Source organism: Colias croceus, chromosome 24, assembly GCF_905220415.1.
Source record: "Colias croceus chromosome 24, ilColCroc2.1".
Taxonomy (NCBI): Eukaryota; Metazoa; Arthropoda; class Insecta; order Lepidoptera; family Pieridae; genus Colias; species Colias croceus.
The window spans coordinates 7,677,757-7,705,066 of NC_059560.1; the positions used below are offsets into that span (position 1 = coordinate 7,677,757).

General features: G+C 34.2%; 3 protein-coding genes across 3 annotated transcripts in view; 2 read left to right on the forward strand and 1 right to left on the reverse strand.

Moving 5' to 3' along the window:
• Nucleotides 1-698, forward strand: part of LOC123702957 (octopamine receptor beta-1R-like) — a 63,037-nt gene extending 62,339 nt beyond the window's left edge. Inside the window, exon 6 of the mRNA XM_045650820.1 lies at nt 99-698. Within this exon, the coding sequence (XP_045506776.1) occupies nt 99 (1 nt within the window). The 3' untranslated portion in view covers nt 100-698. The remainder of the gene's footprint in view (nt 1-98) is intronic.
• Nucleotides 699-13,490: 12,792 nt separating this feature from the next.
• Nucleotides 13,491-15,426, reverse strand: LOC123702664. Its single transcript, XM_045650427.1, has 2 exons — nt 13,849-15,426; nt 13,491-13,576 (listed from the first exon to the last, which is right to left on the reverse strand). The coding sequence occupies exons 1-2, from the start codon at nt 15,407-15,409 to the stop codon at nt 13,491-13,493; spliced, it is 1,647 nt and encodes a 548-aa protein (XP_045506383.1). The 5' UTR covers nt 15,410-15,426.
• Nucleotides 15,427-15,886: 460 nt separating this feature from the next.
• LOC123702665 (piggyBac transposable element-derived protein 4-like) lies at nt 15,887-17,747 on the forward strand. Its single transcript, XM_045650428.1, has one exon. The coding sequence runs from the start codon at nt 15,887-15,889 to the stop codon at nt 17,585-17,587; it is 1,701 nt and encodes a 566-aa protein (XP_045506384.1). The 3' UTR covers nt 17,588-17,747.
• Nucleotides 17,748-27,310: the final 9,563 nt, after the last annotated feature.

Below are 27,310 nucleotides of genomic sequence, written 5' to 3' on the forward strand. Positions count from 1 at the left end.
CTTAAATATATAATTTTACTTTGGATTCATCATAAATGAAGATTTTAATTTAAACTTAATTTCAATATATATTTTACTCATTTATATTTTTGTTGCAGGTAAATTGAGAAGACAGAACAACCAAGATTTAAAAGCAAATTTATTATAATATTACACTCATATTATAAGTATATATTTATCTATAGAACTGCTAATTATAAGAAATTTTCGTTCATAGTTTTTTTGATGAAACCAAAATAAGGGAAAATAAGGGTTTCATCAAAGAAACTATGAACGCAATGATTCTGCGGTGGGATCTTAGACTATAATATCATTCCTGCTTCATTCCAATTACTTAAGACTTGGCTGCAGCGCACAGAAAGTATTTATTTAATTATATATTGCTTATAAATTTAGACCAAAGATTACAGACCAAACTGAAACAAAAGATTTTCGTAAAAAGCTGTGGTAAAAAGCTATATGAATCAAGTATGTATATGTATAATGTATATAGTTCTATTACAAAGGGTAACTATGGCCTGATATTTAAATGATAATAAGTTAATGTTCTACATAATAATATTTCTTTTAAATTGACTCGGATTATACAATGCTAGAGGTTAAAAATACTGCAATTGTGAAATTTTTTATCTATTAGTATGTTAATGAGTTACTAGCTGCACTCCGCGGTTTCACCCGCATGGCTCCGCTTCTGTTGATCTGGGCGTGATGATATATAGCCTATAAATGTGTTAGATACACAGAAATAATTTTTCAAATCAAACCAGTAGTTCCTGAGATTAGCGCGTTCAAACAAACAAACTCTTCAGCTTTATAATATTATAGTATAGATATTTCTTCTATAGTACAAGCTTAGCTTACCTAGTCGTTTGAAATATCGATATAATTATCCAGGGCTTTATACTTATTAGTTTTAACTATTATAAAGACTTCCGCATATTCTACTCATGCGTGGAGAATATTTTTTAATTTATTTTATTAAGGCTTTCAAGTATTATGAATCAAGCCTTTATAGGCTTATACTTCGCTATTTGTTATGTTGAAGTTTACGGTATACGTTTAAAGCTTATCTGTCCAATAGTTTTTTGCATCAATATTCTGATTTTTAAATGAAAAAACATATATTTAACAAATATTATTAGTGGAGCGAGTTTCTAAGAAGTTTGTATATTTTTCTGCAATAATTGTAAAATTATTTTGTCGATGTATTTATCAGAATATAGATATCGCTTACAAAATACATAGTAAGTATATTTTTATTGATATTAGTAACTTTAAACTAAAGTTACTAATAAAAAGGGAACGAAGTCAAGTGCAGCGGCTAGTTAAAATACATTTGCTCCATATTAATATTCCATTTGAAAAACCATTGTCTATTTGCGTTGCATGCATATGAAAGGTTTTTAACGGACAAACAATGCGATTTCTGTTTTATATGTATAGTTCTATTCACTTGAAGTACTGGTTGGAGCATGTATGAGTATATTAATTTGTCAAGTATAAACTATTGTGAATTGTTTGAAAAATACCTTCAACTGAATAGATTTTGTGGAAAAATACATTGTGTGTATGACATTTTACCTTGAATAGACGTTTTCAAATGAATTTTAAGGTATAATTAAAAATGTGAGAGATCGAGGAAAGTAAGTTTTTTTTTAAGAAAACAAAGCATATATTATATCTTCTGATCTTTCGTATTTTTTAATCATTAATTTTCGTCTCAAAATTTACTAAAGTATTAGTTACATGCGTTGATTATATTGCTTCATTCCAAATCGTATATTATGCAAATAAGTGTTAGTCAATTGAAAGATTTATTAACTAATATATTATGGAAATATATTTATAAAAATTAATATATTATTCCGAGTATATAATATATAATTATTACAACTGTATTTGTGTGTATTTTGTAGATATTTGATATTTTTCGACCTTTCATCTAGTGTTAATCAATTATAATGAATCAAAACCTATCATCTAGAAAGGTAATATCAAAATCAATTCATCACAATGTCAATATAATGGACAAACAAAACATTATGTATATTTAAGTATATATGGGTTAAGTATCATAAAATATTATATCGATTTTAGTGTGTATTATAATAAAATTGTGTAAAAGAATATAATTAAGTAAAATAAATGTTATAGTTTTAAGATAAGTATCAGTATTAAATTATATATTTTAATGTTACTTTTGGCACAGAATAATAACTAAGTATTGTGGGGAAGCATTTAAAAGCTTAAGCCGCTTAATAAAGTGGTTATTAGCCCGATAATTAAAAGAAACATAGCGATGTAAGTATATAATATACTTATTTACATCATATAAGTATTATGAAGTATAGTTTTATAGGAATTAAAAACTCTCACTCATGATGTTGATAATTTTCTTTCTAAAAGATATCGGAGGACATGAGTTTTAAGATTGTATGATTTTTACATTTTGTTACATTTTAATAATTGTTTTAATTATGAAAACGGAATTATAATGTCAAAACACAAATTAATGTGATTTTTTTCATTATATACGTCTGTAGAATTAAAATACGGTCCTGATTGTTCTTATTATTTGTTATTAAAAGTATTGCAAAAGAATTTGATTTATTATCTTATTTGTGTAATATTTGTATTATTATATATTATATAATACAAATATATATATTATCTTTTATATTTTATGTATATATTTTATGTATATATTATCTTTTATATTTTACTTTGAATGATATAATGTGAAAAGTTTTACAATATCTTTACATTTTATGTATAGTATATGAATCACACAATATTTTTATGTTTTCCTACCAATAAGAAACTTAATATTTAGCTCTAGGATACTAGTCTTAGAAGAAAATCATATCTTTCATTCTATTAATAAAAATGTGTATAAATGTTTTTCGTGAATCCGAACAAACTTAACTGTAAGATTAGATTGCCTTGTGTGTAATAGTTATCAAGATTAATATAGAAAATATAATATATTATGTAATTACAGATAATATTTCTAACAACTATGTACATACGGATGTGTATACGCTACTTCTTATGAAACGAGTAGTTTAGTAAATAGATTTTAATTTGTATTTTACAGTTTTTTTCGTTCAGTAGAAAACGTTGTATGTATAAGGCTGGTTGCAGAGCTTGACCGACCGTCAGTGCGTACCGTCGGTCCCCTGACGATACGCATCAACAATTGTATGACTATGTTGACTATGACACTAATACGCATGACAATACGCGTGCGTATGGTCGGTCTAGCTATGAACGGTTTTATGAATTTCCATACATATGACAAGCGCGACTGACGTACGCACTGATGGTCGGTCAAGCTCTGCAACCAGCCTTAGTATATCATTACATAAAAAACTTCCTATGTTCTCTTGAATTCAGAGGTGCCTGTTAAAATAATTATAAATAAATTATAAAATTGGCAAAATTGGTGAACATAAAATAGGTCATATATTTTGGTTGAATAAAAAGCTTGTGATTAATTTCATGCATTTCTTAAAAAAAAAATTTCTGTCTACAAATTTGGGAATTTCTAAAGAAGGCTACCTCCATATTTCATCACACACAAACTATATATTGATATAAAACGCACACGCAGACACATACACACACACACACACACACACACACACACACACACACACACACACACACACACGCAAATATACTCATGCACACGTACAGACAAAATAAAAACCATTAACCAAGCTGTCATACGTACAAGTCTATTATAACATTTTGAAAAGATAGGTACATTATTGGTATAGGAATTATATCAGATTTTATGTTAATTAGTACAAGTTGAGTTAATTACATAGAGAAGTCTAGAAATTTTGTATAAACTATGTAGTAATTAAGATTTTTATGAATGTATTCGCTAATTAAATGTTAAATTTAATTACTCATTTTATAATTAAAGAAATTATAATCCCATATTACTTTGTATTGTATATAAATAAATATGTGTGGAAATGTAAATAGCGCAGGAAAAATATATAAACTATGTACTCAAAATAAAATACCTCAGAATTATTAGCCAGGGATAGTTTAGCAGAAGAATGTAATATAGGGACATGTAAATATTTTCTTAATTAGATTAGAACGTGTTTCAATTTATTTTGTAAACAGATGTGAAATAAATGAGATATTAATAAATTCTTGGTTGTTTTATTGTTTCCTATAGTAATAATTTTATTTTCTATAGAAGTGTATCTTTTAGAAATACAATAATAAACCCCAAAGTTTGTAAGTATGTACAGATGTTTGTTACTCTTGCAGGCAAATATTACTGAACCGATTATAATGAAATTTGGTATGTAAGTAGCTGAAAACCCAGAATAACGCCCACAGGTTTTTTAAAAAACGCGAGCGAAGCCGCGGGTGGAACGCTAGTTTAGAATAATTGTATATAAAGAATATTGAGAACTCAAAAATTCCTAATCCCTGAAACCATTACACTCCTATTTCGGCTTTTATATAAAAAATTGATAGCTTTGAATCCTGAAAGAGAATTTATGAATAATAAATAAATAATGGCGGAACAATGAATATTAAGGATAACAGATTTAATGGGGTTTCAGTCCTTGATTCACGGATTTTTTTATCCGATTGAATCATAAAATGTTTTTTTTGAGAGTATATAATATGTACATATGCATCATCACTAGATAGTATAAAACAAAGTCGCTTTCTCTGTTTGTATGATTAAATCTTTAAAACTACGCAACGGATTTTGATGCGTTTTTTTTAATAGATAGAGTGATTCAAGAGGAAGGTGTATAATTTATTAGGTTTTTAGACAAAGCGGGCGAAGCCGCGGGTGGTAAGCTAGTATTATGTATAATTTTTGACAACATCAAACCCACTATAAGGGTGCTTTTCTACCAATAATGTCCGAGGATGTGTAGCGAGGAATGTGTTTGTAAATAACCAATACTTACTGCTCTGCGTAGCACCTGAAACACACGGATTTATGCCGAATCTTGTTATAAGCATTTCTTTTATTGTATTTTTTTATTTTTTTATTGTTATGGTAACAGTATTTTGAAGTGACATCTTTCACACTAAACATATTTTGTGTATCCATTTAATAGGTTTATACATAGAACTTTTTTAATTGTACTTTTATAATTTGTATGTCATATTGTTGTATAAGCTGTTTGGAAACTAATAAAATAAAATAAAAATAAAATAAAAATAGTATCGCTTCAAACCCTAACTGCTTCAAACTAAATGAAGCGATATGATTGGTTATTTACACATTCCTCGCTACACATTATTAGTGAAAAAGCACCTTAAAGCCACTACAAGGTATCCGTATGTTTAAATGATAATTTAAATTTATACATCTTTACACAATATTATTAACAACTGGCGGTCCGCCCCGGCTTCGCCCGTGGTACATGTTTACGTTTTCTCTACATAAGATCTTTCTCTACATCCTCGTACTTCAAGGAATATAATAAAAAAAGAATTATCGAAATCGGTTCAGCCGTTCTCGAGTTATGCGCTTACCAACACATTTTGCGATTCATTTTTATATATAAGATAAATTAATTTATAATCTAACAACATCTATATCAATTAATTTAATTAATTAAACATAGTTTTAGTGCTAACATCGACAACCATCTTTAATCCTTTTACTGTGAAAGTACATTGCAAAAGATAATATATTCGTTTATTTAAAAACACCTTTCATACGGGATATCACAATAAATAGAAATAAAAAAGTAGTTTTGATTAAATCCTTTAGAATGCCAGTTAAAATGAAACAACGCAAAGTCAAAAGAAAACTACGTGCTGAATTTCGTAATAGAAATATTCTAACATGTGTAGCAGCTAGTGAGGGGAGTAACGCTGTGAAATATCACTGTTACTTTTAGGGCCGATTTTTCATTCCTTGGTTAAAATTTATCCGTCCAATAAAGTAGGTATTACACGAACGTTTTAAAATGTCACCTGTAAACTGTCAAATGCGGACAATTAGAATTCATTTTTGAAATGGGAGCGTAATACGTCATTCGATGAATAAGTTTTTACCAACGATTGAAAAATCAGCACTAAATTTGCAAATACACAATTAATGTGAGAAAGTGAACGAAATTTTTCAAAGGCTTGATAACATTTGTATGCGTCTCAATTAGTTTGTGTGTTTGTTAATGACAACGTACATAAAGTGAATTTAATGTTAAAGAATAAATGTTTCTCTTTTGACGCTGAACTATATTATATACTTTTATTATAAAGTAAAGACTTTACAATACTTACTGGAATGAGAATAAGAGAAAGAGACATGTCTTTAATTCATAGTCTTTCTTCTTTCAAACAGCTTGTATGTAACAATTCTATCACATTTAAATACCTAGTGAAATCACAGTTATTTCACAGTGATTTTCGATAACGTAGCAGCTCTAATACACATGGAATGACCCAGTTTCCAACGAGTCTCGGCTCGGAAGTCGCAAGATTTTAATCATCTGAATTAACTTAATGCGCGGAACATTTTTTTACATAAAAACCTTTTTATTTTTGATAACTGAAGTACCTGTAGTGTTTCATATTAGCGTATATTATGTAAAGCTCTATTTTTAGAATATTTTCCTTTTAATAAGAAAATGTGTTTAGAAAACAGATGAAATGATTTCGATAAAATCTCGGAATTATAGTGATGATGATGGTGACGATGATGCAGATAATGAGAGAACTGTTGTGGAAGCTGGTAATATTGCAGAGCCTACCTTTCTCCTACCTTTCCTTCTACACGTAGGTTCAAAGATGTCGAGGGAAATCTTTTTTCACGTAGATCGTGAAAATATAAATTATGATTAATAATTTTTTTTATAAACTTAATCACAATTAACTTACTTTTAGAAAAAATGAAATGGCAAATGTTCAAGTAATTGTAAAAATACAAAATTAAGGTTTTACTAACTGAACCGCGCGGTAAAACCCGCGGAAAAGCTTGCGAAAATTTCTCTAGGGCCTATGTGTTATATACATAAGCTGCAGTGCTACCAAGAATCATCAAAATCCGTTCAGTGGTCTTTGTAAGCAGCACCGCTAGTATATTGTACTAGCTTTTCGCCCGCGTCTTCGCCCGCGTTTTCAAAGGAAAACCCGCATAGTTCCCGTTCCCGTGGGATTTTCGGGATAAAACCTATCCTATGTGTTAATTCAAGTTGCCCTCTATATGTGTGTTAAATTTCATTATAATCGGTTCAGTTGTTTATGCGTGAAAACCACACATACATACATACATACATACAAACCTTCCCTCTTTATAATATTAGTATAGATAACTCTAGAGTTTTTAACTGACGGGTTAATTCATACATTTAAGCAAACTTTCGCATTAATAATATAAGTAAGGTGTGTAATGTAGGACAGTCCTATAGGAGTCGAGTTTCAAAGTCACGGAGTCAGCATCACGTGCCTCGTGTTATCATTTAGGGAGGCTCTAAGCTAGAATTATGGAAATGTTGTTCGGACATGTAATCAGGCAGCCAGTCACACCGTAACTACAGGTATTCATTATCTCTGTAGCAACTGATTTTCAAGTCATTGTCTATCGTCTTATTACACAGCACAACGCTATGTCAAATGTATTTGAGTAGTAGTAATGTTGCGATCAATTAGTAATGGCAATTATTAGTAAAATATAATCAATTATCATCTGGAAGATGGGAAATTATTTTTATGTAAAATAGAATTTAGTTGTATTGCGCTATGTTCCAATACTGTCGTAACATTATTTTTAACTCTTATGTAAAAATCAGATGACTAAAACAATATAATATAAAAGCTGTAGAGTTGCAGTTCAATGGATGTAAATATGTATTATATTATGTATCAACTATCTTATTAATTGTAATCCTACACATGTCCTACACTATCGACTTTTAAAATGTTCGATAGAAATATCTTCATAAATTCTTTAACGTTACAAAATGGTGTAACAGTCGGCCGGAGTCCGGACCCTCGTTAGACCGGTCGGTAATGTAATATCGCGAACTAATGTGCACTGAGGTTTAAATGCTTACGACGCGGGTAGATAACAACCTACATCATAATTGATGGCTGACTGACACACCGAATTTATTTTTATACACATTGAAAGTGAAGTCACGTTTGTTTATTTGTGGTTGGTAGGTAGAGTTTTTGTTTTCATATTACTCTGTACTTGTAGCATCTTAGTCTTCCTGTGATCACGTTGCAGTTGTAAAGTGTTTGAAACGTCGTAAATAATATAATAAATAAATCACGTTTAAAATCTAATAAAAATTTCTTAAATTTTTTTTGTACACCACCTAAGTACTCTGTACCTTTGCAGCTTTCCTTTGGTTTGTGGTTGTCTGGAAGAAATCGATTACAAACGATAAGACTTCTGTACTTGCTATTTTGTGCCTTATCATTATTCGTTATATTTTTTAATGTCTATTATAATAGTAATAAACGGTACATAATAAACTATTATAATAATGTAATGTATTATTTGTGTACAGTAAAATAAAGGATTGTATTATGATTATTTCTCTAATATCAAGAGGACCAGTAAAGGCTGTTCTGCCAAATGGAGGCTTCTATAATAACTGTCCACTGACGATTTAACTAAGGACCTCGTGGTTAACCGCTAACTAACAAGGCTGTGAGCCAAATTACTGAAGTAGCTGTAAGATTTTCTGATAGTTGTGTTTTGTGTTTAAGTGGTGGATCTAAATGAAAACTAATAAATGAATACAACTATGTACGTTTGTTGTATTGTAACTGTTAAATAGATCAAATTGTAATGTAAATTTAATTGTTTTGTGGTTATATTTAAATTAACGTTGGTTTTATATGAACATAACTCTACCCTAAGATATTAATTATGGAAAAGTTAAGAAATATTTATTTCGGAACAATCATATTAGTAGCGATATTTCTCCATACATTGCTAATGGCGGTACCAATAGTTTTTTTTTTACTCCCAACCACGTTCCATACGCGTGTGAAACTCTCTTGTCAGAAATAATGAAAATTCATAATAGATTTATTTATTTCCAAACCAAGCTACTATTCAGTGTAGTGTGTAAGCACCCTTATACAAAATCAATAATAATTACATTAAGCGAATATCTCAACTCAGTATGATTATTGGTCCAAGAGCCATTCATTTAATTTACGACGACATTTGTTATTTTACATACGAATCATGAATCATTGAAATAAATTATAATTTCGTAGATGCTTACCAATTATGAGGGCTTTTCTTTAATGTATATTAGGGTATTTTTTATCTAATGATAGTTATTTATTTTGTCAAAAACTTTCCTGTCTTAAGGAAAGATGTAATACGGGTGTGGTGGTTTATTAATTCAACCATGTGAAATTTCCGGTTTCTTACAGAAAAGGGACTGTTATTTAAAAGCTATGATATGTTTGCAGTATCAGTAAGATATTGTTTAAATGTAGTGGTAGTTAGGTATATACTTACTTGATAAATTCGAATTTGTAACAATAGTGCATGTCAGATGTTTTTATTTCACGATATGTGATAAGAATACAGCATCAAAGTCTTTTCCCAATCTATTCCTTTGTCAAAAAATATACTTATATAAATATACTATTTTAATGCGTATTTGAGTATACAACTATACAGCTTGTATTTATTTAAAATTAATTGTTTAACAAAATATTGTTTAATTAATCTATATTATTATACAATTATACATATAATAAATCTGTAGAAGGGTCAATTCTGTACATTGAAATTATTGAAAAAATAAATAGCAGGGGGTGTTACTGGATCGATACCAAGCCAAATATGTGATTAAAAAAATTTTTGTCTGTCTGTCTGTCTGTCTGTCTGTCTGTCTGTCTGTATGTTCAGGCATCACGTGAAAACTAACGGTTCGATTTCGATGAAACTTGGTATAATTATACCTTATTATCCTGGGCATAAAATAGGATACTTTTTATCCCGGAAAAATACGTATAAAAAAATAAATCTTAATTTTTCTTAATTTTTCCGCGCGGACGGAGTCGCGGGCGGAAGCTAGTGTATGAATAAAATAATAAAGACTGGCGTCCAGCCATCTACAAGTTTAGGTAAATAACCTTACAGGAGAATACTCTAGGTATAATAACATTAAGTTGATCATTGTAAATATATATCAGATCCTACACTATACGGAAGTGTGGAATTATATGAAAAAGGGAACTAAGCTATTAATAATAATGGAAACAAGGAAATTACGATATTATATCGACCTTTCTGCTAGTGACCTCGTTTATAATGCTAGGAAAATAGGTGATGGACCCTTTTTGATATGTTTGTATAATAATAAAACTGTGTCAGCAACTAAGTAGGCAGTTTTATAAATTAACAATTTATGTACTAACAATCTACTTAACAACCTACATGCTAAAAGATTGCCGCTCAGTATTTTACACTAAAAGCATAGGCATAAACGCTTGCGAACAACTGGAGAGCTGATTTTCAGCGACACCATATTATAATAGTACATGAATATATAAGAAAAATAGTTTATATTTATTCATTCATTCATAAATATATTCATTGCTTCAACACATCATTAAGACGTTGCTTCATACATATTAAGTAACAGTTATTTTTATTCGTTTTACCCTTGTTTTACCTGTACACGTGTGTTACCTGTGTACGTACATGACTCCCTTAGACTTGATTTTGACCCTCTTTGAAGACAGATTAAATTTAAAAATTGTAAACTTTTCAAGGATCGGTAACATTACAATAATTTCAAAAGTTTGAGCGTGTTTTAAAATTTTTTTACTTTTCATTTACATGACGTTATATTCATCATAAAAGATATAGCAAATGTACTATGTTTCTACACAATAGCTTTACAAGGTAGTTGATAACAAATCACAGGTAGACATTATAACACTAAAACTATATTAGGGTCGACGTTAGATAATTTATAAGACCTTAAGTTTCTCGCATCTGTAGCCCACCTGAACTAGATATGTCATGTTAGTTACAATGAATTACTGTTAGATTAACTAATATTACATCACGTCTGTTTGTCTGTTTATAATAATCTGTACAATATCTGACTGACTGGTTGGCTTAGTTGGTAGTGGTCCTGCCTTCCAAGCCAGAGGTCGTGGGTTTGATTCCCACCCTGGGCAAATATTTATGTGATGAACATAGATGTTTGCTCTGTGTCTGGGCGTTAATTATCTATATAAGTATTTATTTAAAAATTATATATGTGTGTTTATCAGCCATCTGGTTTCCATAACACAAGCGAAAGCTTAGTATGGGATCAGATCGTGCCGTGTGTGAAAATTGTCCTGAATATTTATTTATTTTATTGAATTAATATCTTTGCTAATTATTATAATGCCATAGGTATAAGAGCGTAATAGAGGTATATGTTACAGTTTTATAAAAACGGCTATATGTGTTCATTTTAAAGTATTTTATTAGTGTTGCCCAAATGCAAGAACAAGACGAGACTTAGCCAGTCTTGGTCTTGGTCTTGCGCCAATACACCTGGTCTTGGTCTTGGTCTTGGTCTTGCGCCAATACACCTGGTCTTGGTCTTGGTCTTGGTCTTGCGCTCCCAGTCTTGGTCTTGGTCTTGGTCTTGCAGCAAGAGTCTTGCAAGTCTTGCAAAAAGTTTACTTTAAATCTTAGAAAAACGTATTTCAATTGGAACATTGTGAGCTTGAATTAACATAGCCATGGTAAAGATCAAGCAGATAAATAAATAACTGAAGATTTGATAAGAAATTCGAAAATCAAAGTCCTAGCTGCAAGACGCAAGAGTCTTGCAGGCTAAGTCTTGTTCTTGCTCAAGTCTTGCACGGTCAGTCTTGGTCTTGGTCTTGCTAAAAATACGCGGTCTTGTTCTTGGTCTTGGTCTTGCAAAAACGCAAGACCAAGACCAAGACTGCAAGACCAAGACTGAATTTGGGCAACACTATATTTTATCGAAGATTGAAGATGGTCATAGTATTTGTAAATATATTATACTATGTTAGGGAACGAAATAGGTAAGATAAATTCGTATGAGTATGTTAGGCCTACGCTTTCGAACAATAGGGCTATAAAAAATTATTTCTATTATTTTTTGGCACCTCAGTATTATATTTGGTCGCGCCAATATAAAAAATATACGCAAATATATTCTCGATATAAAGTGGACTGTATTTAGATCAACGTGGTGTTAGCAAAGAGGGGAAAGACGGGAACACACGGCACATACCTCGTCGGAGGGAGTAGCGTCCAGAACACACGCCGCGCCACGCGGTCAGGGTCCTCCAGCTCGCGGCGGGGAAGAACGGGTCCAGTCCAACACTCCACACAAACACACACGCGGCGGTGAGCGCGACCAAGGGCCGGGGCACGGAATACCCCGGTGATGTTACAAAAGCACAATGCCTGATGATCTAGAGAGCCTCGTGGAAGCTCTCCGGCGGTGAGTCCCGATCCTCGCTAAAGATCGGAGAGAACTATTGGCTGTCGTTCGTGACATAGGTAGGTCACGTGACGAGCGCTAAATAGCGCGCGATGATTGGTTGTGCTCGTATGTAGGGAAGGATGAAGGAATACACCACAAATAATAAACATTTAATTTCTACATTTACTATTTTAATTATATTGGCGTTACCATATCCACCCGCCCTAAATGGGTCACCATTTAAAACCAATCATAAGATACAGCGAAAAACTATGACTCTAGGATCGCATAATGCGCGCGGGTTAATAAAGTCCTAAGAGCCACGGCGGTAATATAAATAGCAAATTCTATGGCTCCAGGAGCGCATAATGCGAGCGGGATAATAAAAAATCCTAAAAGTCACGGCGGAAAATATAACTAACAAATTCTATGACTCTAGGATCGCGTAATGCGAGCGGAGTATAAAAAATTCCTAAAGTCACGGCGGTATTATAAGTTATAACTAAGAAATTATAACGAAAGCGGTGCAAAAACTTAAAATTAAACTTAACTAACTGCGGTAATACATTAATGCGATATAACTATTGTCTTGGAAGCGGACATAAACGAACGACCGGGCGAAGGTAAGTTCCCTTGGCGGTTCTAACTGTACAAACGCGCGCGACCTCGTCCTTTGAAGGATGTACTTTCTCTACGACGGCTAAAGGCCAGGTTAGGGGCGGTGCATTATCATTTATCACAACCACGACCGTTCCAGGAGTAATAGGTGTGGAAGGCGTATTCCATTTCTGCCTAACCTGCAGACCGTGTAAGTATTCCATTCTCCAACGTTTCCAAAACGACTGGACTAACTTGTCCAGTAGCGAATGCCTATCAAGCAAACTGACGTGATCAGATTTGACTTGCGGCGCGGGTAATGCTAATAAAAGCGCGGTAATCAAAATAACAAGAAACAAATGTGTTATAATATTCATATATTTAATATGATAATAATCAATGATCATGATGATTAGGTGATCATTGTGCGGTAATATCACTGGATGCTTATGTGCATATTCCAGGGCGGTATCGCTTAGACGTCCGATGAGGATTAGTCTGTTGCGAATAAAAGGCTTCAAGCGGTTGAAGGCCTGCGAATAAAATTTATAATAGAGTATATTAGAATACTCCTCTGCAAAATATTTATTTTGCAGGGCGGGAATAATTTTATTCTCAGCGAAATTAAGGTCCTCTGCGGTCATCATAACACCGCGGCGGGATAATAATATAAGGAACCTAAAAATATAAAATACACGACGCGACGAGACGCGAAGGGCGGTATCGTATAAAGCGCAATGCTTTATAGGCGAGCACACAGTGTGCGCTAATAATTTTCGTTCGGGAATGTCTGCAATAGACTCACCATCGAGACTCCTAAGAGGCCAATCAGATGGGTCCGAACGAGCCCACTGGGGTCCTTGGAACCACAGAGGGTGCGAGACGAGATTTAGTGGCGTAATGCCACGCGAAAGAACGTCAGCGGTATTTTCAATACCAGAAACATGGTAGAAATTATCTGATGGGATGTTATCTGTGATCTTCACAACGCGGTTTGCGACAAACGTCTGCCACTGGTGCGGCGAACCTTTAATCCAATAGAGCGCGACTTTAGAGTCGGTAAATGCGTATGCATTAATTTTGTAGTGTTGTGAATAACTGTCAAGGACAGTGCGAAGCAGCTTTGACATTAGGAGTGCACCACAAAGTTCTAAGCGAGCGATTGTTAGCGGTTTAGATGGAGCGACTTTAGATTTAGAACAAATAAGACGAATGACGTTACCAGAGACAGTGCTGACATGAGCGTACACGACTGCTCCGTAGGCAAGTTCACTAGCGTCAGAGAAAGCCATAAGAGTGAGAATACAATCACAAGTAAAACCTATATGACGTGGTATGCGAATATCATTAAGAGCTGGTAATTCATCACAGAACTGTTTCCACATTTTAATAACGTGTGGAGGCGGAGAATCATCCCAATCAAGATTAAGTTGCCAAAGTTGTTTTATTAACAGTTTGGCATACACGACTGTGGGAGCAACGAAGCCCATTATGTCCCACAGACGGGCGATAGTTGACAAGATGGAGCGCTTAGTGCACATCACATCGGCGGGTGCGGTAATTTTAAAATAAAAACAATCATCAACAGTAGACCAATGCAGACCAAGTAATTTATGTTGCACGGTCTTATCAAACTCTACCGCGGAGGGTAAAAGTTTGTGCGAAGCGGGAAGATTATCTAACACATTTTTACTATTACTATTCCATTTAACTAGATCCCACTGAGCTCCCTTAAACAAATCGATGAGCTGCTGCGACGCGGAAACTGCTTCACATTCCGTGGGAATAGAGAAGGCGATATCATCCATATACAACGAGGAAGACGCAATGCTACTCGCGAGCGGATATTTCGCGCCGTCATCTTCTACGAGCTGTCTTACCGTGCGCAGTGCATGATAAGGACTAGACTTGATGCCGAAGCAAACTCGATTAAATTGATAAAGAAGTAGCGGATCCTGCGGGCTGAAACGATATAAAAAACATTGAAAACGACGATCAAACTCACGCACGAATATCTGCAGAAATTGTTGGCGGCAATCGGCGGTCATGGCAATCGCGTGGAGACGAAAACCTAAAATTATTGTAAACAAATTGCCTTGTAAATTCGGCCCAACATGCAGAAGGTCATTCAATGAACGCTGGCTTCCAGAAGTTGGCATGCTAGCATCTAAAACCATGCGCAGCTTAGTCGACGATTTATCCTCGCGCAGAACAGCGTGATGCGGTATAATATAAATAGGTGTAGGGTCACGCGGATCATACGGAGGCGCGGGTGAAATATAATTTTTCGTTAGATAATCTTTTATGACGTCATCATATGCCAACCTTAATTTAGGTGAAGCCTGTAGCTTTCTTTCAAGGCACATGAAACGCTTGCGGGCAATATTAACACGTTCATCGCCGACTATTATTTTACAAAATCATAAAAAAATGTCATTGGTTTTTATGATTATTTATAGGTTTATTTGTTCATATATAAAAGTTTTACAGTGATATTTGTTTATTTTGGCTTTATTTTAGGGTTTTTTTAAGTGCCGGTCATTACGACCCAGCGCGGCCTAAACGGAATAATTATTACATTCAGGCCTTGCCGGTCACAATGCCGGTCAGCGTACTTACAAACGTTATAGACACGTCTACTACGCACGGGTACCGCGCGCCTAATGGATGCTAGCGCGGGAGTACACCGTGCGTGCGGTTGTTGTTCCCGCCTCCCTTCACCCCTTTCACCTCTCCCTATGACTCAAGCCAATCACGGATTGTTTTCGTTAGTTCGCATTTGTTTTGGTCATGAAATGCACGCTAAGATTTTGTTTAGCAGAAAAAATAGTTTTATTGTTAAAATGGACACTTTTTTTGACTTTGAGTTTACACAAGAACAATTACATGTAATTGACAGTTTAGAGAGGTCACATTGCAGTACTGACCATGTCATAAGTGAGGGTGATGAAGTGATAAATATTCCACGTACCAGAAAACGTCGAGTTATTTTGTCGGACAGTGAAGAAGATGACCGTGACTTATCTCCAGCTTTATCCGGCCATACACCTGAATGTGAGTGGTACCAGCCACGTGGTAAGCAGCCTCGTTTAATTCCTTTTACCGAAATACCGGGACTGAAACCTTACTCACTTCGAAATCAACTAGCCAATGCTACACCTGTTGATTTCTATTCCCTCTTAGTCACTGACCAGTTATTTGAAAATATAGCACATCAGACGAATATATTTGCCCAACAAAGTATCGATAAAGGTGGCATTAAAGATAAGTCGAGACTACGGCTCTGGACGCCAACCGACAAAGAAGAAATAAAACGATTTTTAGGCGTGATTATTTGGATGGGTATAGTGAAGTTACCAAAAATCGTAGACTATTGGTCTAATGATGAAATGTTGGGTCAATCTTTTGCAAAAAAGACTATGAGTCGCAACCGCTTCGAAGTTTTGCTTAGAATGCTCCACTTTTCCAACAACGAAGAAGTTCCAAAAAATGACCGGCTGGGTAAAATACGAAGATTGGTTGAAATATTGAACCAAACATTTTCAATTCATTATACTCCCGATGAATGTTTATGCGTCGATGAAAGTATGATACCATTTCGTGGGCGTATCATTTTCCGTCAATATAATAAGTCGAAAAGACATAAATATGGCATCAAGCTATTTAAATTGTGTACTACTCCTGGCTATACGACAAAGGTGGAGGTATATGGAGGAAAGACATTAGATTCACAGGATAATACTCCAACCAACGTTGTCTTGAATTTAGCACGTAACTACTTTGGAAAAGGTCATACCATGTTCGTAGATAATTGGTATACAAGCTTAGATCTAGCTGAGAAGTTAGTTCAACACGATACTCATTTAGTAGGGACCCTACGAAAAAACAGGAAGAACTTACCAAAGGACGTCATGACTGGAAATCTGAAACCGGGTGAGTTTATGGCAAAAGAAAACAAAAACGGAGTCACGGTTATGAAGTGGAAGGATAAGAGGGACGTGTGTTTGTTGTCAACCAAACATTCAATTGGTTTTACAAAAAAAAAGAACAAAAGAGGGGTTGAAACAATTAAACCGAAAATTGTGATTGATTATAATAAAGCCAAAGCAGCCGTTGACTTGTCTGACCAAATGAGTGCTTATTCGAGTCCATTGCGAAAGACGTTAAAGTGGTATAAGAAGCTCGGTATCGAATTATTACTCAATACTGCTGTAGTAAATGCAAGAGTACTATATGAAAGTACAACGAAGAAGAAGATATCTGTCGTCGATTTTAGGCGACTGTTGGCAAAGCAGTTGATTGAGGGTAGTCAAGAAAATACGGGATTGACCACACCACGACCCAGAAGACAAAAACACGAGCTTAAGAAAAAAGAAGGTGCAGCAGTATCAACAAGAAAATTTTGTCGTGATTGTTACAAATCAAATGTTGAGTTGCATGGAAGAAATGTGGCCAAGAACAAAACAAAGAAGGTTTCTTGGTTTTGCACTATTTGTCCCGGCAATCCCCATTTATGTCGTCAATGTTTTGACAAATGCCACTAAAATGTTTGAATATCCATTTAGAGTTGAATTAATCTTTAGTTTGATTGTTGTTCGTATGACGATTTGTAATTGTGGTTTGATAAAAAACGTTCCTAATATTTTTTGTTCTATTGTCTTTCTTTTTTTCTTAAATTTTGATAAAAACATGCCTAAAATTAATAATATTCTGTTGTCTTTTCATTTTTATGCATAAATGCAACTTATAACAGAAATAAAAATATATGATTCGAAATCCTATGTTTTTTCATTAACTTTTTTCTCTAAGTCCTAAAAACAGGTATGCCATCAAAAAATCAAAAAACCAAGTAGTTACAGGTGTTCATTGGGGCCGCGCCGGTCACATTGTATGGTTGAATACACAGCTTTTGCATTCTGCGGCGCGAACGGGCTTCGCAAAGGTAGGTCTGGCGTGCCGGTCATTTTGACCCCCCATGGCCCAAATGGCTAGATCAAGTGCCGGTCATTTTGACCCACCATGGCGATGAACGTGTTAAATGAGTCACCGAGAGTGTAGAAATCATCCTTAAATGGAAGCGAAACAATATATCTGCCACTCACGGGGTCGCGGGTTGTAGTTGATTTATAATATTCTTCACATTCAACATCATCGGGATGTTGAACGGGCGGTGCGGTAGGAAGCTCCTCGAGCTCCCAGAAACGCCTGACTAATGAGTCCATAGCGGCGGTCTCTTGAACGTGACAACACGTCAAGGGCGGTTTATGTATGTTAGGTATGGTGGGTACTGAACCCATTATTACATAGCCTAACACCGTGCGCAATGCAGCGGGCGCCGACGAGTCACGAGATGCATGAACTACGTCGGGGAGAAGCAGATGAGGGAACAGAGAAGCACCGATTAATAAATCGATTTTATTTGGCGTACCAAAACTCTCATCTGCGAGCGGTAAATGCGAAATATGCGATAAGACAGAAGTGTCTATAACAGCGGTAGGTAATAAATCCGTAACATGATCAACAACTAGCGGTGAAATATTAAAAGATATGTTGTTGTCAAGGCGCGAATAAAATTTTATATTTACGGAATTACTATTTATAATTTTTTCTGAACCACCGAACCCCTTTATAATAGTACGTTCGGTTTTCTGCGGTTTAATACCTAAACGTTCACAACATTCATTCGTAATGAAGTGACTTTGCGAAGCGGAATCTAAAAGCGCGCGAATAATAAGCCGTTCACCTTTACAATTATAAGCTACGACTTCAGCGGTTGATAATAAAATAGTACATTGTTTATTCGCGGGCGCGTTGCATTGAAATGCGTTATCAGTATCAGCTGTATAGCTAGCGGTACATAGCGCAATATCAGAGCGGACGCACTCGCCCGACGGCGGCGACGACGGCGCAGGCAACGGCGGTGTGCTGCGCGGCGGGGGGCGAGACGCAGGCGCGGGTATGGAAGATTCGCGTTTCAAATGTAACATTGTATGATGTTTTAATTTACAAACGCGACAATTAGAATAAGATGAGCAACTAGAAACTCGATGTTTTATACTGAGACAATTTATACACGCGTTTCTATCCTTTACGTATTTCAAACGTTCCTGCGGACTCATTTTATGAAAACTCGAACATTTATATAAATGTTGATGCGTAATATTTTTACAAAGACAATTACTATAATCGGAATCAGCGGTTGTTACGTAAGACTGATACGTCTTAGGCGGTGCGGAAGAAGTATTATTTGAACTGCGGTTATAATTATTCTTTCGAGGCGGTTTATTTATTCCCGAATTTGTGGAAGGATGAATGCGTTCTAATACCTTCGCACGAGTTTGAATAAATTGAACTAAGTTATCAAAAGTAGGCATTTCACTACCAAACTCAGTCTCGAAAGCGCGAACAGTATCTGAGTCTAACTTCTTCAACGCGATATGAACAATCATTAAATCTGTAATATTATCTAACTTTATATTTTGTAAGGCGCGCACTGCGCTAATAAAGTTATCTGTAAATAAATCAAAGTTTGTTGCGGACGCACAATGCAATGGTTTAAAATCAAACATTTGATTTAAATACGCGGAAACTAACATACGTTTATCATCATATTTATCTTTTAAAGTTTGTAAAATTAAATTATAATTTTCAGCGGAGGGGGTTATACCAGCTATAACAGTTGTGGCCTTCCCCGTTAATTTACCTAGTAAATAATATAAACGCTCGGCATCTGTAAGGCCGGGATTGTTATGAACAATTGATTCAAAATTCGAAAGAAACAGCGGAAATGAGCGAATATCACCCGAAAATGGTACTAATTCGATAGGCGGTAATTTAGGCCTATTTTTATGCAAATTATTAATATCTCCGTGTGACGGACATGGTTGCGAATATTGCGATTTAATTCTTTTAATCCTGCTAGGTATACAAAGACTCGAATGCAACGAGGCTTTTATAATCAGGTTTCGCGGCGGGAATTAATGATAACAAACGAATATTATATTCATCTAAACATTTCTTATAATCATCGCGTAATGATTCTATCTGCGCGGACTCGTCAAGGAAACTTTCCATGAGCGCAGCGTTGTTATGAACGTTCAAAGACAAATCATAAATTCTTTGCACCATTTCGAATATAACTTCGCGTTTAGCTAACAACATGGATAACTGCGAATCATTTATATCTTCCGAATCATTAACATCCGAAGCGTCACTATCAGCTAACTTAGTCATTTTCTTAGGCGGCATTTTTAATAACAAAAGTAAATATTCAAACAGAGAATGTTACAATAAAAGTTACAATAACAAGTAATACGACCAAATAAAGTAGGTCAGTGACGCAAGCGTAATAAGAACCGAGTATGCACTATGCAATTACAATATGGTCGGATTATAACAGCGGATCGCGGAATGTAGGTACTCGATAAATTTCGAGTGCGGGTAGACCGTAGATAAATATGATGTAATATGTTCGATTTATAATGATTTTAGCGTTATAACTGCGGATAAACGATATGAATATAGTTTTAATAAACTATTTTAATAATAATATACGCGTAACTTATTGTCACGGGCGGAATAAAATATATTTTAAGCGGAAAATAATAGATGACGCAATGTCGATCTATGCGGTTATAGTTATTTCACAATGAATGTACTATTAAATCACTTATTAGGGCCTACAATGAGTATCCTAATAAGGGCGGGTTTAAAATATATTTTATATGAATAGTAGAAGACGCATTGTCGTTCTACGCGGTAAATTAAATAGTATTTCGCATTGAAGATACTACTAATACGCTTATTAGGGCCTACACAATGAGTATCCTAACAAGGGCGGTGGAATCATTAGGTAATGTACGATTCGTAAGGACTAACAATGGTTACTATCCGGCTCGAAGGACCAATCAATGGTCGCGCCAATATAAAAAATATACGCAAATATATTCTCGATATAAAGTGGACTGTATTTAGATCAACGTGGTGTTAGCAAAGAGGGGAAAGACGGGAACACACGGCACATACCTCGTCGGAGGGAGTAGCGTCCAGAACACACGCCGCGCCACGCGGTCAGGGTCCTCCAGCTCGCGGCGGGGAAGAACGGGTCCAGTCCAACACTCCACACAAACACACACGCGGCGGTGAGCGCGACCAAGGGCCGGGGCACGGAATACCCCGGTGATGTTACAAAAGCACAATGCCTGATGATCTAGAGAGCCTCGTGGAAGCTCTCCGGCGGTGAGTCCCGATCCTCGCTAAAGATCGGAGAGAACTATTGGCTGTCGTTCGTGACATAGGTAGGTCACGTGACGAGCGCTAAATAGCGCGCGATGATTGGTTGTGCTCGTATGTAGGGAAGGATGAAGGAATACACCACAAATAATAAACATTTAATTTCTACATTTACTATTTTAATTATATTGGCGTTACCAATATTATTTGCTTATATGTAGTTATTACATATACAAATACTACCGGTTCGCCCCGGCTTCGCCCGTGGTACCTACATGTTTACGTTTTTGTTCATAAAAACTATCCTATCTCTCAAGTTGAATCGAACTGCTCATGGTGTGCGAATTTTATTATAATCGGTTAAGTGGTTTAGGAGTCCATTGAGGACAAACATTGTGACACGAGATTTTTATATATTAAGATATACAAAAAATGACCTTTTACAGTCATAACAAGACGTTTCAAACACACGTCGTCGGGTCTAAATGAAATACCATGTGATTTTGAACGAAATGTATTTTTATTCCCGTCGTTTCCCTAACCGGTCGTTTTGAAGTTATGAGTCCTTTTATAGCGAGTAATAGCGCGTTTTCGTGACATTAATTGAGACATATTTTGTTGGCTACAAAGGTTTTACAGTTGTACAAGGAAATCATATAAAAAGTTAGTACGGTACGTCTCTTCGTTTAGCTTAAGCTAGGCTAGAATATGAATAGCTATCTATAGCTGTAGAAACGCTATGTGGAATAGGTAAATGAATCAGAAAAAACAAGGCAATATAACTTTTATACATTACTAGCTTTCCGCCCGCGGCTTTGCCCGCGTTTTCAAAGAAAAACCCGTTCCCGTAGGATTTCCGGGATAAAACCTATGTCCTTTCTCGGGTATCAAAATATCTCGATACCAAATTTCATGCAAATTGGTTCAGTAGTTTAGGCGTGATTGAGTAACAGACAGACAGACAGACAGAGTTACTTTCGCATTTATAATATTAGTATGGATGTACAGACTTTGCACATATTATAGAAAGTTATAATGAATTACCTAAATACCTAATCAACATTTTATAGCAATTTTTTATGTATTCATAATAAAAAATAGCCTTTTTAGTATTGCAAATTTCTATCGAATTGCATTGCCAAATTCATCCAAAGTTCTGAACGCTTAAAACAAAAAATAATTTTCGACTTTATTACATCAGTATTCAGTACTATCAATTTAATACACATAACAAATAGCCAATGCTATAAAAACAATAATAAAATAATAAAAATCAATGAACAAATTGTAACAGCCCTCGAACTGCTGAACAATAAGCGAGACAATGCAGCGAGTTGATAGTTAATCAGTCGTCAAGCTTCCGGCAGACAATGGGAAACAATGCATATTGCGCAGTTCGGATTATTGCTTTAGAGTTCCGTAGGTATTATTAATAGACCATAAGAAGAAAGTACTGTTTTTGGTAAATTATTTTTGTAGGTTCATTACATTTTTATGAAATTTTACCCATACGTAGGTAGGTAGGTAGTTTATTTGTTTCTATAATAATTTGTTTGTTTCTTTGAACATGCTAATCTTAGAATGTACTGGATCAATTTCGAAAATTGTTCACCTTTTGATAAGTACATGATCCCTGAGTGCTATAAGCCTATATATACCACGGACGAAGTCGGGGCGGACTCTAGCCTCTAGTTATTAATAAAAATGTTATCACCTACACAAATTGTTTCATTTATTTACCTTTAAAACATTCAATCAAAGAAAAATGGCTGACATTTCATAACCATTCGACGTAATAAATAAACACATGTTTATTTCACATAAAAGCAAAATAGAACCGTTAAAATTTCCGTCTGTTTGTCCCGTAATTTCCTTTGACGTTGGGAACGGTTTAACGACGTATATAGGTACTCTCTGCAAGTTTACAGCAGGATTAAAATAACAAGCGTGAAAATGAATATTATTTTATAAAATAGTATGTTCTTAGTACTATAATTAATGGTATAACCCATATTTTAGATTAACTGTTACTCTGGAGTGGTTGCATACATGTTTAGAAAGGGGTTGGAGTTTTGGGGCAAAAATGTTAATGCTAATTGTGATGAAAACACGTATTGCTTCTGAAAATCAAGTAGATATATTTAAAAAAATTTTCATCTACAAGTTATACATACAAATAAAACCAGATGGAATAACTCTTGAATTTTGAACTGAAAACCAAAAGTATATTACACTAGCTGTGCCCTGCGGTGTTACTCGCATTGCTCCGCTTCTGTTGGTCTTAGAATGATGATATATATTGCTCCTCGATAAATGGGCTATTTTTAAATGAAAGAATTTTTCACATCGGACCAGTAGTTCTTGAGATTAGCGCGGTCAAACACACAAACAAACTCTTCAGCTTTATAATATTAAGTATGGATTTTCCATGTTTTTTCATTTCTAATTCTTTATACAAGAAGGTACAAATAAGTATTTCTCACAGTAATATACTAAACAGAGCGCTCAAAAGAAATATACTTTAAAACAAATTCACACTTGACCTTTTTATTCAAGTGCGGTTCTGAATGATCCCCGCGGCTATACTTCACAAAAATATGAAGATTATAAATAAGTAATAATTTATTTGTATATAAATAGATGTCTTCAGATCAATGGTGCAATAGTGCAATGGTGAATGCAAAATTTGGTAAAAGGTTCGAGTATTTAATTGATTTTGTTAAGCCTGAAAAACAAATTCAATTCATTTCGTGTCTCGTGAATTTCATGTTATCGCGCGACAGCCGTTTCCTACATATTTCAATCCCCTATGGCCTTTTCATTTTGTTCTAGTGCAATTTTTGTAAACCAAATGTAGCTTACTGCATATTATAGATTTGTGAAGTTTTGTACAAAGGGGGCAAAGCCGCGCGTGGTAAGCTAGTCTATACATATAATAAATCTGTAGAAGGGTCAATTCTGTACATTGAAAATATTGAAAAAATAAATAGCAGGGGGTGTTACTGGATCGATACCAAACCCAAATATGTGATTAAAAAAATTTTTGTCTGTCTGTCTGTCTGTCTGTCTGTCTGTATGTGAAGACATCACGTGAAAACTACCGGTTCGATTTCGATGAAACTTGGTATAATTATACCTTATTATACTGGGCGTAAAATAGGATACTTTTTATCCTGGAAAAATACGTAGAAAAAAATTAATCTTAATTTTTCAGTTTTATCCATAGACGTTGCTCTGTAGAACCGCGAACACCTGTTGCGTATTATTATATGCCTAGCCGTATTTGGATCCAATAGATATTTATAAGATGTCATTGTCAGAGTTACTCAAAATGGAGAAATAAACCATTCACCGTTTCACGCGAAGACCGACATCCGCGCGGACGGAGTCGCGGGCGGAAGCTAGTTTTAAATAAATTCGTTGACATTTTCTCAAAAACGGATTATAATCTAACTGGAATTACTTAAGGCATCTTTTATAGACAATTTTCACGCTAAAACAAATAATTTATGCAACACAAAAGAAACATTCTTTGATTCACAAGAACATTCCTTAGTCGATCGTGTTTCGTATGTTTTGCGTATTTAGTTCATTGGTACTGGTTTCGACATTACAATTTTGAATGAAACATTGGCATTAATCTTCAAACACGCTGGATTAAAGGAAATTGTATCTGGCCTTCGTTTATTTAGGGACTTTCAACTTGTAAATTGGAAAAAGCAAATAAAAGGGTTTTGATATTTGTTGATGTGTTGTAGAATGATTAAACATTTGGGAATATATCGCAGTATTGTCTTCTTAACCTATATTTAGGTATTACTAGTTTAATTGCAAATACATTATTAATTAGTAAATTGAAAAGGTCTTTACATAGAGGTATTATGACTCGAAATAAATATTTGTTACATTTCAAACTTTTTATTTCTTGGACGATAATTTCCTAACGATTTTAGCTTTCACTGATTGTAACAGTAATGTTCAATAGTAGCAATTTAAGCTCCTTCTAGAACCTTCGACCTTTAACAAACTAAACTTTAATCATTACTCATACCCATAAATACTTCGAAATGATAACTGATAAATGAAAATCTGAATTGCATCGTCACTTAGTTTGTAGGCGGGTAACTTTATATTGCACTTTATTCTTTTAAGTTCACGCGTAGGAGCTTCAAGTGAAGTAACTATAAATATTTATTTATTCAGAACCTTGGTTTTAAGTAACTGGAAGAGATTTTTCAAGAAATAACCGTCAATCTCGTTCTTTTCTCTGAAGTTTTTAGTTTTATGTCAAAGCGCAAACAATTTTAGGAGAAATAGGACATGTTGTTTAGCATATTTTCTTGAAAGTGAAGGGAGAAAATAGGGACGTAATTGTGAAGTTTGTATTGTGAAATGTGAACAATTAACCTTCACATATTTAAATGTTAGTAATTTTTTTAATCTTATTTTTTTATATGAATTATAAAACTTATATACTTAGTAAGTACCATTACAGTTACGTAATGGCAAAGCGACATAGATAAGATAAATAAATCACACTATTTTCTTGACTCATCTAGTTTCTCTACTTTCATGTGAAAATAATACCTTTCCAAGGATCTTAGAAAAACAATAGACTGAAGCGTGGCCTCCGGGTGTTTATATTTCTTTGAAAAATATAAAAAGGGCAACAAAAAGAAAAATTTTAAGTCTATTTTTAATAACGGTAAATACTCTGGAAAACGTTTTTAATTTCTATCACTCTTTCTGGGAATTCTGATATTGATATATTTTATATTTTCAGAATCTTTGAGTTATTGGTTGAATCAACAGTTATTGTAAGTACTAGTCGCCACATGCTATTTTATTTTAATTATATTTCATAACTAGCTACGCTCCGTGGTTTCACCCGCGTGGCTCCGTTCCTGTTGGTCTTAGCGAGATGATAATATATCATAAAGGCTATATGCTATATATATTATATAGCCTATAGCCTTCCTCGATAAATGGGCTATTAAACACCGAAAGAATTTTTCAAATCGGACCAGTAGTTCCCTAGATTAGCACGTTCACACAAACAAACAAACTCTTCAGCTTAATAATAGTATAGATATATAAATCCCACTTATATTTAAAATGATTTTACCTATAAAAAATCGATCAGTGATATTAATCTGAAATGCTTTTGCTCCATACCGCACAAGGGGACACCGAGACAGATTATATTATTTAAAAATTAAAACTAGCAAGCACTGAATGTTAATAATCACATCGTTGTGTTAAATTAAATTTTAAAAACGATTTATAAATTGCTTTATTTAATCGTTCCTTTGATAAACTAATAGCGGGTTTAGCTTTTTGATTCCAGTAAAATCCTCGCTATTTTAAATACGAAATACAGAGTATAAAGACCATAGATTAATTTAAACACAATATAATGTAATGATAACATGATTTAATTGTGTAGGTAATTATACAGGGTGTCCCAGCAACGGTATACTAAGCCCCAAGGAGGTCTGAGTACGTAAAAAATACTTATAAAATTCCAGAATTCTTAAAACTCTATGTGTACACCCTAACAAGCAACCCGCTCAAATTTGCCACCAGCACGTGAGCTGTCGTTTAAGATTATATTTTCATAGACAAAATGCTCACATTAGCGAAGCGATAAATGGCTGCGCGAAGCTAGACACGAAAACATGGATTTTTGGTAATTTTGTTGTTTGAGTATTTTTTACGTGATCAGTGTATGCAAAACTACAACCCCCTTCGCGCTTAGTTAAGGTACCAATAGTGGGACACCCTGCATATATTTTTTTAAATATATTGTGTTCATAAGAACCTAAAGTATGTTTGTTTTCATAAATAAGGATAGAAAAAAAAATAATCTTGATGCAGAATAAATTTATTTAATTTCATATTCCGTAGTTTCATTTTCATATAAACAAAACCTAATTATAAATCTTAGACACATTACATAGTTACCTGTGATAGTTACAATTAAGAACTAATACGTAGAAAAGTTAATTGGAGGTTTTATTAATTGGAAAAAAATA